Raw genomic sequence first — 13,094 nt, 5'->3', positions numbered from 1 at the left:
TAGACCTGGTTTAGACCTGGTTTAGTCCTGGTTTAGACCTGGTTTAGTCCTGGTTTAGTCCTGGTTTAGACCTGGTTTAGACCTGGTTTAGTCCTGGTTTAGACCTGGTTTAGTCCTGGTTTAGTCCTGGTTTAGTCCTGGTTTAGACCTGGTTTAGACCTGGTTTAGACCTGGTTTAGACCTGGTTTAGACCTGGTTTAGTCCTGGTTTAGACCTGGTTTAGTCCTGGTTTAGTCCTGGTTTAGACCTGGTTTAGACCTGGTTCTGACCTGGTTTAGTCCTGGTTTAGTCCTGGTTTAGACCTGGTTTAGTCCTGGTTTAGACCTGGTTTAGACCTGGTTTAGTCCTGGTTTAGACCTGGTTTAGTCCTGGTTTAGTCCTGGTTTAGTCCTGGTTTTGACCTGGTTTAGTCCTTGTTTAGTTCTGGTTTAGACTTGGTTTAGACCTGGTTTGGACCTGGTTTAGTCCTGGTTTAGTCCTGGTTTAGACCTGGTTTAGTCCTGGTTTAGACCTGGTTTAGACCTGGTTTAGTCCTGGTTTAGACCTGGTTTAGTCCTGGTTTAGTCCTGGTTTAGTCCTGGTTTTGACCTGGTTTAGTCCTTGTTTAGTTCTGGTTTAGACTTGGTTTAGACCTGGTTTGGACCTGGTTTAGTCCTGGTTTAGTCCTGGTTTAGACCTGGTTTAGACCTGGTTTAGACCTGGTTTAGACCTGGTTTAGACCTGGTTTAGGCTTGGTTTACTCCTGGTTTAGTCCTGGTTTAGACCTGGTTTAGACCTGGTTCTGACCTGGTTTAGTCCTGGTTTAGTCCTGGTTTAGACCTGGTTTAGTCCTGGTTTAGACCTGGTTTAGACCTGGTTTAGACCTGGTTTAGTCCTGGTTTAGACCTGGTTTAGTCCTGGTTTAGTCCTGGTTTAGTCCTGGTTTTGACCTGGTTTAGTCCTTGTTTAGTTCTGGTTTAGACTTGGTTTAGACCTGGTTTGGACCTGGTTTAGTCCTGGTTTAGTCCTGGTTTAGACCTGGTTTAGACCTGGTTTAGACCTGGTTTAGACCTGGTTTAGACCTGGTTTAGGCTTGGTTTAGACCTGGTTTAGTCCTGGTTTAGTCCTGGTTTAGACCTGGTTTAGACCTGGTTTAGACCTGGTTTAGTCCTGGTTTAGACCTGGTTTAGTCCTGGTTTAGACCTGGTTTAGACTTGGTTTAGACCTGGTTTAGTCCTGGTTTAGTCCTGGTTTAGACCTGGTTTAGACCTGGTTTAGTCCTGGTTTAGACCTGGTTTAGACTTGGTTTAGACCTGGTTTAGTCCTGGTTTAGTCCTGGTTTAGTCCTGGTTTAGTCCTGGTTTAGACCTGGTTTAGTCCTGGTTTAGACCTGGTTTAGACCTGGTTTAGTCCTGGTTTAGTCCTGGTTTAGACCTGGTTTAGACCTGGTTTAGACCTGGTTTAGTCCTGGTTTAGACCTGGTTTAGTCCTGGTTTAGACCTGGTTTAGACTTGGTTTAGACCTGGTTTAGTCCTGGTTTAGTCCTGGTTTAGACCTGGTTTAGACCTGGTTTAGACCTGGTTTAGTCCTGGTTTAGTCCTGGTTTAGTCCTGGTTTAGACCTGGTTTAGACCTGGTTTAGTCCTGGTTTAGTCCTGGTTTAGACCTGGTTTAGACCTGGTTTAGTCCTGGTTTAGTCCTGGTTTAGACCTGGTTTAGACCTGGTTTAGTCCTGGTTCAGTCCTGGTTTAGACCTGGTTTAATCCTGGTTTAGTCCTGGTTTAGACCTGATTTAGTCCTGGTTTATTCTTGGTTTAGTCCTGGTTTAGACCTGGTTTAATCCTGGTTTAGTCCTGGTTTAGACCTGGTTTAGTCCTGGTTTAGTCCTGGTTTAGACCTGGTTTAATCCTGGTTTAGTCCTGGTTTAGACCTGGTTTAGTCCTGGTTTAGTCCTGGTTTAGACCTGGTTTAGACCTGGTTTAGACCTGGTTTAGTCCTGGTTTAAACATGGTTTAGACCTGGTTTAGACCTGATTTAGTCCTGGTTTATTCTTGGTTTAGTCCTGGTTTAGACCTGGTTTAATCCTGGTTTAGTCCTGGTTTAGACCTGGTTTAGTCCTGGTTTAGTCCTGGTTTAGACCTGGTTTAATCCTGGTTTAGTCCTGGTTTAGACCTGGTTTAGTCCTGGTTTAGTCCTGGTTTAGTCCTGGTTTAGTCCTGGTTTAGACCTGGTTTAGACCTGGTTTAGTCCTGGTTCAGTCCTGGTTTAGACCTGGTTTAATCCTGGTTTAGTCCTGGTTTAGACCTGATTTAGTCCTGGTTTATTCTTGGTTTAGTCCTGGTTTAGACCTGGTTTAATCCTGGTTTAGTCCTGGTTTAGACCTGGTTTAGTCCTGGTTTAGTCCTGGTTTAGACCTGGTTTAATCCTGGTTTAGTCCTGGTTTAGACCTGGTTTAGTCCTGGTTTAGACCTGGTTTAGACCTGGTTTAGACCTGGTTTAGACCTGGTTTAGTCCTGGTTTAGTCCTGGTTTAGTCCTGGTTTAGACCTGGTTTAGTCCTGGTTTAGTCCTGGTTTAGTCCTGGTTTTGACCTGGTTTAGTCCTGGTTTAGTCCTGGTTTAGACCTGGTTTAGTCCTGGTTTAGTCCTGGTTTAGACCTGGTTTAGACCTGGTTTAGACCTGGTTTAGTCCTGGTTTAGTCCTGGTTTAGACCTGGTTTAGACCTGGTTTAGTCCTGGTTTAGACCTGGTTTAGTCCTGGTTTAGACCTGGTTTAGACCTGGTTTAGACCTGGTTTAGTCCTGGTTTAGTCCTGGTTTAGTCCTGGTTTAGTCCTGGTTTAGACCTGGTTTAGACTTGGTTTAGACCTGGTTTAGACCTGGTTTAGTCCTGGTTTAGTCCTGGTTTAGTCCTGGTTTAGACCTGGTTTAGACCTGGTTTAGACTTGGTTTAGACCTGGTTTAGACCTGGTTTAGTCCTGGTTTAGTCCTGGTTTAGACCTGGTTTAGACCTGGTTTGGACCTGGTTTAGTCCTGGTTTAGTCCTGGTTTAGACCTGGTTTAGTCCTGGTTTAGACCTGGTTTAGAACTGGTTTAGTCCTGGTTTAGTCCTGGTTTAGACCTGGTTTAGACCTGGTTTAGACCTGGTTTAGTCCTGGTTTACACCTGGTTTAGACCTGGTTTAGTCCTGGTTTAGACCTGGTTTGCTCCTGGTTTAGTCCTGGTTTTGACCTGGTTTAGACCTGGTTTAGTCCTGGTTTAGTCCTGGTTTAGACCTGGTTTAGTCCTGGTTTAGTCCTGGTTTAGACCTGATTTAGTCCTGGTTTATTCTTGGTTTAGTCCTGGTTTAATCCTGGTTTAGACCTGGTTTAGACATGGTTTAGTCCTGGTTTAGTCCTGGTTTAGACCTGGTTTAGACCTGGTTTAGACCTGGTTTAGTCCTGGTTTAGTCCTGGTTTAGTCCTGGTTTTGACCTGGTTTAGTCCTGGTTTAGACCTGGTTTAGACTTGGTTTAGTCCTGGTTTAGTCCTGGTTTTGACCTGGTTTAGTCCTGGTTTAGACCTGGTTTAGACTTGGTTTAGACCTGGTTTATACCTGGTTTAGTCCTGGTTTAGTCCTGGTTTAGACCTGGTTTAGATCTGGTTTAGACCTGGTTTAGACTTTGTTTAGACCTGGTTTAGTCCTGGTTTAGTCCTGGTTTAGTCCTGGTTTGGACCTGGTTTAGACCTGGTTTAGTCCTGGTTTAGTCCTGGTTTAGTCCTGGTTTAGACCTGGTTTAGACCTGGTTTATACTTGGTTTAGACCTGGTTTAGTCCTGGTTTAGACCTGGTTTAGACCTGGTTTAGACCTGGTTTAGTCCTGGTTTAGACCTGGTTTAGACCTGGTTTAGACTTGGTTTAGACCTGGTTTAGTCCTGGTTTAGTCCTGGTTTAGACCTGGTTTAGACCTGGTTTAGTCCTGGTTTAGTCCTGGTTTAGTCCTGGTTTAGTCCTGGTTTAGACCTGGTTTAGACCTGGTTTAGTCCTGGTTTAGACCTGGTTTAGAACTGGTTTCGTCCTGGTTTAGTCCTGGTTTAGTCCTGGTTTAGTCCTGGTTTAGACCTGGTTTAGACCTGGTTTAGTCCTGGTTTAGACCTGGTTTAGTCCTGGTTTAGACCTGGTTTAGACCTGGTTTAGTCCTGGTTTAGACCTGGTTTAGTCCTGGTTTAGTCCTGATTTAGACCTGGTTTAGACCTGGTTTAGTCCTGGTTTAGTCCTGGTTTAGTCCTGGTTTAGACCTGGTTTAGACCTGGTTTAGTCCTGGTTTAGACCTGGTTTAGTCCTGGTTTAGTCCTGGTTTAGACCTGGTTTAGTCCTGGTTTAGTCCTGGTTTAGACCTGGTTTAGTCCTGGTTTAGTTCTGGTTTAGACCTGGTTTAGTCCTGGTTTAGTCCTGGTTTAGACCTGGTTTAGACCTGGTTTAGACCTGGTTTAGTCCTGGTTTAGACCTGGTTTAGACCTGGTTTAGTCCTGGTTTAGACCTGGTTTAGACCTGGTTTAGACCTGGTTTAGTCCTGGTTTAGTCCTGGTTTAGTCCTGGTTTAGACCTGGTTTAGACCTGGTTTATACTTGGTTTAGACCTGGTTTAGTCCTGGTTTAGACCTGGTTTAGACCTGGTTTAGACCTGGTTTAGTCCTGGTTTAGTCCTGGTTTAGACCTGGTTTAGACCTGGTTTAGACTTGGTTTAGACCTGGTTTAGTCCTGGTTTAGTCCTGGTTTAGACCTGGTTTAGACCTGGTTTAGTCCTGGTTTAGTCCTGGTTTAGTCCTGGTTTAGTCCTGGTTTAGACCTGGTTTAGACCTGGTTTAGTCCTGGTTTAGACCTGGTTTAGAACTGGTTTCGTCCTGGTTTAGTCCTGGTTTAGTCCTGGTTTAGTCCTGGTTTAGACCTGGTTTAGACCTGGTTTAGTCCTGGTTTAGACCTGGTTTAGTCCTGGTTTAGACCTGGTTTAGACCTGGTTTAGTCCTGGTTTAGACCTGGTTTAGTCCTGGTTTAGTCCTGATTTAGACCTGGTTTAGACCTGGTTTAGTCCTGGTTTAGTCCTGGTTTAGTCCTGGTTTAGACCTGGTTTAGACCTGGTTTAGTCCTGGTTTAGACCTGGTTTAGTCCTGGTTTAGTCCTGGTTTAGACCTGGTTTAGTCCTGGTTTAGTCCTGGTTTAGACCTGGTTTAGTCCTGGTTTAGTTCTGGTTTAGACCTGGTTTAGTCCTGGTTTAGTCCTGGTTTAGACCTGGTTTAGACCTGGTTTAGACCTGGTTTAGTCCTGGTTTAGACCTGGTTTAGACCTGGTTTAGTCCTGGTTTAGACCTGGTTTAGACCTGGTTTAGACCTGGTTTAGTCCTGGTTTAGTCCTGGTTTAGACCTGGTTTAGACTTGGTTTAGACCTGGTTTAGACCTGGTTTAGTCCTGGTTTAGTCCTGGTTTAGTCCTGGTTTAGACCTGGTTTAGACTTGGTTTAGACCTGGTTTAGTCCTGGTTTAGTCCTGGTTTAGTCCTGGTTTAGACCTGGTTTAGACTTGGTTTAGACCTGGTTTAGACCTGGTTTAGTCCTGGTTTAGACCTGGTTTTGACTTGGTTTAGACCTGGTTTGGACCTGGTTTAGACCTGGTTTAGTCCTGGTTTAGACCTGGTTTAGACCCGGTTTAGTCCCGGTTTAGTCCCGGTTTAGTCCCGGTTTAGTCCTGGTTTTGACCTGGTTTAGTCCTGGTTTAGTCCTGGTTTAGTCCTGGTTTAGACCTGGTTTAGTCCTGGTTTAGACCTGGTTAAGACCTGGTTTAGTCCTGGTTTAGACCTGGTTTAGACCTGGTTTAGTCCTGGTTTAGACCTGGTTTAGTCCTGGTTTAGTCCTGGTTTAGACCTGGTTTAGACTTGGTTTAGACCTGGTTTAGTCCTGGTTTAGTCCTGGTTTAGACCTGGTTTAGACCTGGTTTAGACCTGGTTTAGTCCTGGTTTAGACCTGGTTTAGACCTGGTTTAGTCCTGGTTTAGTCCTGGTTTAGTCCTGGTTTTGACCTGGTTTAGTCCTGGTTTAGTCCTGGTTTAGTCCTGGTTTAGACCTGGTTTAGACCTGGTTTAGTCCTGGTTTAGTCCTGGTTTAGTCCTGGTTTAGTCCTGGTTTAGACCTGGTTTAGTCCTGGTTTAGACCTGGTTAAGACCTGGTTTAGTCCTGGTTTAGACCTGGTTTAGACCTGGTTTAGTCCTGGTTTAGACCTGGTTTAGTCCTGGTTTAGTCCTGGTTTAGACCTGGTTTAGACTTGGTTTAGACCTGGTTTAGTCCTGGTTTAGTCCTGGTTTAGACCTGGTTTAGACCTGGTTTAGACCTGGTTTAGTCCTGGTTTAGACCTGGTTTAGACCTGGTTTAGTCCTGGTTTAGTCCTGGTTTAGTCCTGGTTTTGACCTGGTTTAGACCTGGTTTAGTCCTGGTTTACACCTGGTTTAGACCTGGTTTAGTCCTGGTTTAGACCTGGTTTAATCCTGGTTTAGTCCTGGTTTTGACCTGGTTTAGACCTGGTTTAGTCCTGGTTTAGTCCTGGTTTAGACCTGGTTTAGTCCTGGTTTAGTCCTGGTTTAGACCTGATTTAGTCCTGGTTTAGACCTGGTTTAGTCCTGGTTTAGTCCTGGTTTAGTCCTGGTTTTGACCTGGTTTAGTCCTGGTTTAGACCTGGTTTAGACTTGGTTTAGTCCTGGTTTAGTCCTGGTTTTGACCTGGTTTAGTCCTGGTTTAGACCTGGTTTAGACTTGGTTTAGACCTGGTTTATACCTGGTTTAGTCCTGGTTTAGTCCTGGTTTAGACCTGGTTTAGATCTGGTTTAGACCTGGTTTAGACATGGTTTAGTCCTGGTTTAGTCCTGGTTTAGACCTGGTTTAGACCTGGTTTAGACCTGGTTTAGTCCTGGTTTAGTCCTGGTTTAGTCCTGGTTTTGACCTGGTTTAGTCCTGGTTTAGACCTGGTTTAGACTTGGTTTAGTCCTGGTTTAGTCCTGGTTTTGACCTGGTTTAGTCCTGGTTTAGACCTGGTTTAGACTTGGTTTAGACCTGGTTTATACCTGGTTTAGTCCTGGTTTAGTCCTGGTTTAGACCTGGTTTAGATCTGGTTTAGACCTGGTTTAGACTTTGTTTAGACCTGGTTTAGTCCTGGTTTAGTCCTGGTTTAGTCCTGGTTTAGACCTGGTTTAGTCCTGGTTTAGTCCTGGTTTAGTCCTGGTTTAGACCTGGTTTAGACCTGGTTTATACTTGGTTTAGACCTGGTTTAGTCCTGGTTTAGACCTGGTTTAGACCTGGTTTAGACCTGGTTTAGTCCTGGTTTAGTCCTGGTTTAGACCTGGTTTAGACCTGGTTTAGACTTGGTTTAGACCTGGTTTAGTCCTGGTTTAGTCCTGGTTTAGACCTGGTTTAGTCCTGGTTTAGACCTGGTTTAGAACTGGTTTCGTCCTGGTTTAGTCCTGGTTTAGTCCTGGTTTAGTCCTGGTTTAGACCTGGTTTAGACCTGGTTTAGTCCTGGTTTAGACCTGGTTTAGTCCTGGTTTAGACCTGGTTTAGACCTGGTTTAGTCCTGGTTTAGACCTGGTTTAGTCCTGGTTTAGTCCTGATTTAGACCTGGTTTAGACCTGGTTTAGTCCTGGTTTAGTCCTGGTTTAGTCCTGGTTTAGACCTGGTTTAGACCTGGTTTAGTCCTGGTTTAGACCTGGTTTTGACCTGGTTTACACCTGGTTTAGACCTGGTTTAGTCCTGGTTTAGACCTGGTTTAGTCCTGGTTTAGTCCTGGTTTAGACCTGGTTTAGTCCTGGTTTAGTCCTGGTTTAGACCTGGTTTAGTCCTGGTTTAGTTCTGGTTTAGACCTGGTTTAGTCCTGGTTTAGTCCTGGTTTAGACCTGGTTTAGACCTGGTTTAGACCTGGTTTAGACCTGGTTTAGTCCTGGTTTAGACCTGGTTTAGACCTGGTTTAGTCCTGGTTTAGACCTGGTTTAGACCTGGTTTAGACCTGGTTTAGACCTGGTTTAGTCCTGGTTTAGTCCTGGTTTAGACCTGGTTTAGACTTGGTTTAGACCTGGTTTAGACCTGGTTTAGTCCTGGTTTAGTCCTGGTTTAGTCCTGGTTTAGACCTGGTTTAGACTTGGTTTAGACCTGGTTTAGACCTGGTTTAGTCCTGGTTTAGTCCTGGTTTAGACCTGGTTTAGACTTGGTTTAGACCTGGTTTAGACCTGGTTTAGACCTGGTTTAGACCTGGTTTAGTCCTGGTTTAGACCTGGTTTTGACTTGGTTTAGACCTGGTTTAGACCTGGTTTAGACCTGGTTTAGTCCTGGTTTAGACCTGGTTTAGACCCGGTTTAGTCCCGGTTTAGTCCCGGTTTAGTCCTGGTTTAGTCCTGGTTTTGACCTGGTTTAGTCCTGGTTTAGTCCTGGTTTAGTCCTGGTTTAGACCTGGTTTAGTCCTGGTTTAGACCTGGTTAAGACCTGGTTTAGTCCTGGTTTAGACCTGGTTTAGACCTGGTTTAGTCCTGGTTTAGACCTGGTTTAGTCCTGGTTTAGTCCTGGTTTAGACCTGGTTTAGACTTGGTTTAGACCTGGTTTAGTCCTGGTTTAGACCTGGTTTAGACCTGGTTTAGTCCTGGTTTAGACCTGGTTTAGTCCTGGTTTAGTCCTGGTTTAGACCTGGTTTAGACCTGGTTTAGACCTGGTTTAGACCTGGTTTAGTCCTGGTTTAGACCTGGTTTAGACCTGGTTTAGTCCTGGTTTAGTCCTGGTTTAGTCCTGGTTTTGACCTGGTTTAGTCCTGGTTTAGTCCTGGTTTAGTCCTGGTTTAGACCTGGTTTAGACCTGGTTTAGTCCTGGTTTAAACCTGGTTTAGACCTGGTTTAGACCTGGTTTAGACCTGGTTTAGTCCTGGTTTAGACCTGGTTTAGACCTGGTTTAGTCCTGGTTTAGACCTGGTTTAGTCCTGGTTTAGTCCTGGTTTAGTCCTGGTTTAGACCTGGTTTAGACCTGGTTTAGTCCTGGTTTAGACCTGGTTTAGACCTGGTTTAGTCCTGGTTTAGTCCTGGTTTAGTCCTGGTTTTGACCTGGTTTAGTCCTGGTTTAGTCCTGGTTTAGTCCTGGTTTAGACCTGGTTTAGACCTGGTTTAGTCCTGGTTTAAACCTGGTTTAGACCTGGTTTAGACCTGGTTTAGTCCTGGTTTAGTCCTGGTTTAGACCTGGTTTAGACCTGGTTTAGTCCTGGTTTAGTCCATGTCAAACTTTAGAGCCCGTGTTAATAACTCCTCCTCTCCTTCTCCTCTCTCCTCCTTTCCTCCTCTCTCCTCCTCTCCTCCCTCCTCCTCTCCCCTCCTCTCTCCTCCTCTCTCCTCCCTCCTCCTCTCCCCTCCTCTCTCCTTCTCTCCTCTCTCCTCCTCTCTCCTCTCCCTCCTCCTCTCCCCTCCTCCCTCCTCCTCTCCTTCTCTCCTCTCTCCTCCTCTCTCCTCCGTCCTCCTCTCCCCTCCTCTCTCCTTCTCTCCTCTCCCCTCCTCTCCCCTCCCCTCTCCTCTCCTTCTCTCTCCTCTCCTTCTATCTCCTCCTCTTTCCTCCTCTCTCCTCTCCCCTCCTCTCTCCTTCTCTCCTCTCTCCTCCTCTCTCCTCCTCTCTCCTCTCCCTCCTCCTCTCCCCTCCTCTCTCCTTCTCTCCTCTCCCCTCCTCTCTCCTCTCTCCTTCTCTCCTCTCTCTCTCCTCTCTCCTCTCCTCCTCTCCTTCTCTCTCCTCTCCTTCTCTCCTCTCTCTCTCCTCTCCTCCTCTCCTCCTCTCCTTCTCTCTCCTCTCCTTCTCCTCTCTCCTCCTCTCTCCTCTCCTCCTCTCCCCTCCTCTCTCCTTCTCTCCTCTCTCCTCCTCTCTCCTCCGTCCTCCTCTCCCCTCCTCTCTCCTTCTCTCCTCTCCCCTCCTCTCTCCTTCTCTCCTCTCCCCTCCTCTCTCCTTCTCTCCTCTCCCCTCCTCTCTCCTTTTCTCCTCTCTCTCTCCTCTCCTTCTCCTCTCCCCTTCTCTCTCCTCTCCTTCTCCTCCCTCCTCCTCTCCCCTCCTCTCTCCTCCTCTCTCCTCCCTCCTCCTCTCCCCTCCTCTCTCCTTCTCTCCTCTCTCCTCTCCCTCCTCCTCTCCCCTCCTCCCTCCTCCTCTCCTTCTCTCCTCTCTCCTCCTCTCTCCTCCGTCCTCCTCTCCCCTCCTCTCTCCTTCTCTCCTCTCCCCTCCTCTCCCCTCCCCTCTCCTCTCCTTCTCTCTCCTCTCCTTCTATCTCCTCTTTCCTCCTCTCTCCTCTCCCCTCCTCTCTCCTTCTCTCCTCTCTCCTCCTCTCTCCTCTCCCTCCTCCTCTCCCCTCCTCTCTCCTTCTCTCCTCTCTCCTCCTCTCTCCTCTCCCTCCTCCTCTCCCCTCCTCTCTCCTTCTCTCCTCTCCCCTCCTCTCTCCTCTCTCCTTCTCTCCACTCTCTCTCCTCTCCTCCTCTCCTTCTCTCTCCTCTCCTTCTCTCCTCTCTCTCTCCTCTCCTCCTCTCCTTCTCTCTCCTCTCCTTCTCCTCTCTCCTCCTCTCTCCTCTCCTCCTCTCCCCTCCTCTCTCCTTCTCTCCTCTCTCCTCCTCTCTCCTCTGTCCTCCTCTCCCCTCCTCTCTCCTTCTCTCCTCTCCCCTCCTCTCTCCTTCTCTCCTCTCCCCTCCTCTCTCCTTCTCTCCTTTCCCCTCCTCTCTCCTTCTCTCCTCTCTCTCTCCTCTCCTTCTCCTCTCCCCTCCTCTCCTCCTCTCCTTCTCTCTCCTCTCCTTCTCCTCTCTCCTCCTTTCCTCCTCTCTCCTCCTCTCCTCCCTCCTCCTCTCCCCTCCTCTCTCCTCCTCTCTCCTCCCTCCTCCTCTCCCCTCCTCTCTCCTTCTCTCCTCTCTCCTCCTCTCTCCTCCCTCCTCCTCTCCCCTCCTCTCTCCTTCTCTCCTCTCTCCTCCGTCCTCCTCTCCCCTCCTCTCTCCTTCTCTCCTCTCCCCTCCTCTCCCCTCCCCTCTCCTCTCCTTCTCTCTCCTCTCCTTCTATCTCCTCCTCTTTCCTCCTCTCTCCTCTCCCCTCCTCTCTCCTTCTCTCCTCTCTCCTCCTCTCTCCTCTCCCTCCTCCTCTCCCCTCCTCTCTCCTTCTCTCCTCTCCCCTCCTCTCTCCTCTCTCCTTCTCTCCTCTCTCTCTCCTCTCTCCTCTCCTCCTCTCCTTCTCTCTCCTCTCCTTCTCTCCTCTCTCTCTCCTCTCCTCCTCTCCTCCTCTCCTTCTCTCTCCTCTCCTTCTCCTCTCTCCTCCTCTCTCCTCTCCTCCTCTCCCCTCCTCTCTCCTTCTCTCCTCTCTCCTCCTCTCTCCTCCGTCCTCCTCTCCCCTCCTCTCTCCTTCTCTCCTCTCCCCTCCTCTCTCCTTTTCTCTCCTCTCCTTCTCTCCTCTCCCCTCCTCTCTCCTTCTCTCCTCTCCCCTCCTCTCTCCTTTTCTCTCCTCTCCTTCTCTCCTCTCCCCTCCTCTCTCCTTCTCTCCTCTCCCCTCCTCTCTCCTTCTCTCCTCTCCCCTCCTCTCTCCTTCTCTCTCCTCTCCTTCTCTCCTCTCCCCTCCTCTCTCCTTCTCTCCTCTCCCCTCCTCTCTCCTTCTCTCCTCTCCCCTCCTCTCTCCTTCTCTCCTCCTCTCCTCCTCTCTCCTCCTCTCAGGACACTCTGCGTCGCAGACAAAGACCTGTCACTCGTCAGATGTCTCTGGACTTGTCTAAACTCATGTTGGCTGAAGACTGGTTCAATGACATCAGTCCTCAGAGCATGAGACGTCTCCTCAACATCGTGTCCCTGACAGGACGGCTGCTCCGAGCCAATCAGGTGAGAGAACCAAGCCAGAGAGCCAATCAGGTGAGAGAACCAGGCCAGAGAGCCAATCAGGTGAGAGAGCCAGGCCAGAGAGCCAATCAGGTGAGAGAACCAGGCCAGAGAGCCAATCAGGTGAGAGAACCAGGCCAGAGAGCCACGCTCGCTTTAGCTCACTGACACTAGCTTTAGCCACGCCCCTCACACACGCTAGCTTTAGGCACGCCCCTCACACACGCTAGCTTTAGCCACACCCCTCACACACGCTAGCTTTAGCCACGCCCCTCACACACACTAGCTTTAGCCACGCCCCTCACACACACTAGCTTTAGCCACGCCCCTCACACACTAGCTTTAGCCACGCCCCTCACACACGCTAGCTTTAGCCACGCCCCTCTCACACACGCTAGCTTTAGCCACTCCCCTCACACACGCTAGCTTTAGCCACACCCCTCACACACACTAGCTTTAGCCACACCCCTCACACACGCTCGCTTTAGCCACGCCCCTCACACACGCTAGCTTTAGCCACGCCCCTCACACACGCTAGCTTTAGCCACGCCCCTCACACACGCTAGCTTTAGCCACGCCCCTCACACACGCTAGCTTTAGCCACGCCCCTCACTCACGCTAGCTTTAGCCACACCCCTCACACACGCTAGCTTTAGCCACACCCCTCACACACGCTAGCTTTAGCCACACCCCTCACACACGCTAGCTTTAGCCACACCCCTCACACACGCTAGCTTTAGCCACACCCCTCACACACGCTAGCTTTAGCCACACCCCTCACACACGATAGCTTTAGCCACGCCTCTCACACACGCTAGCTTTAGCCACGCCCCTCACTCACGCTAGCTTTAGCCACGCCCCTCACACACGCTAGCTTTAGCCACACCCCTCACACACGCTAGCTTTAGCCACGCCCCTCACACACGCTAGCTTTAGGCACGCCCCTCACACACGCTAGCTTTAGCCACACCCCTCACACACGATAGCTTTAGCCACGCCCCTCACACACACTAGCTTTAGCCACACCCCTCACACACGCTAGCTTTAGCCACGCCTCTCACACACGCTAGCTTTAGCCACGCCCCTCACTCACGCTAGCTTTAGCCACACCCCTCACACACGCTAGCTTTAGCCACACCCCTCACACACGCTAGCTTTAGCCACACCCCTCACACACGCTAGCTTTAGGCACGCCCCTCACACACGCTAGCTTTAGCCACACCCCTCACACACGCTAGCTTTAGCCACGCCCCTCACTC

The 13,094-nt window shown here is 48.8% G+C and overlaps 1 protein-coding gene across 1 annotated transcript in view; it reads left to right on the top strand.

The window, feature by feature from the left end:
• The window catches only part of LOC140379595 (kinase D-interacting substrate of 220 kDa B-like), a 219,615-nt gene that overhangs the window by 150,529 nt on the left and 55,992 nt on the right, over nt 1-13,094 (top strand). Inside the window, exon 20 of the mRNA XM_072464278.1 lies at nt 11,677-11,838. Coding sequence (XP_072320379.1) covers nt 11,677-11,838 — 162 coding nt within the window. The remainder of the gene's footprint in view (nt 1-11,676; nt 11,839-13,094) is intronic.

Source organism: Eucyclogobius newberryi, unplaced genomic scaffold (assembly GCF_026437365.1).
Source record: "Eucyclogobius newberryi isolate DKJ021-1_F unplaced genomic scaffold, fEucNew1.0.hap1 SCAF_43, whole genome shotgun sequence".
Classification (NCBI taxonomy): domain Eukaryota; kingdom Metazoa; phylum Chordata; class Actinopteri; order Gobiiformes; family Gobiidae; genus Eucyclogobius; species Eucyclogobius newberryi.
Note: the sequence above shows the minus strand (reverse complement) of the source record. Positions and strands in the feature narration are given on the sequence as shown.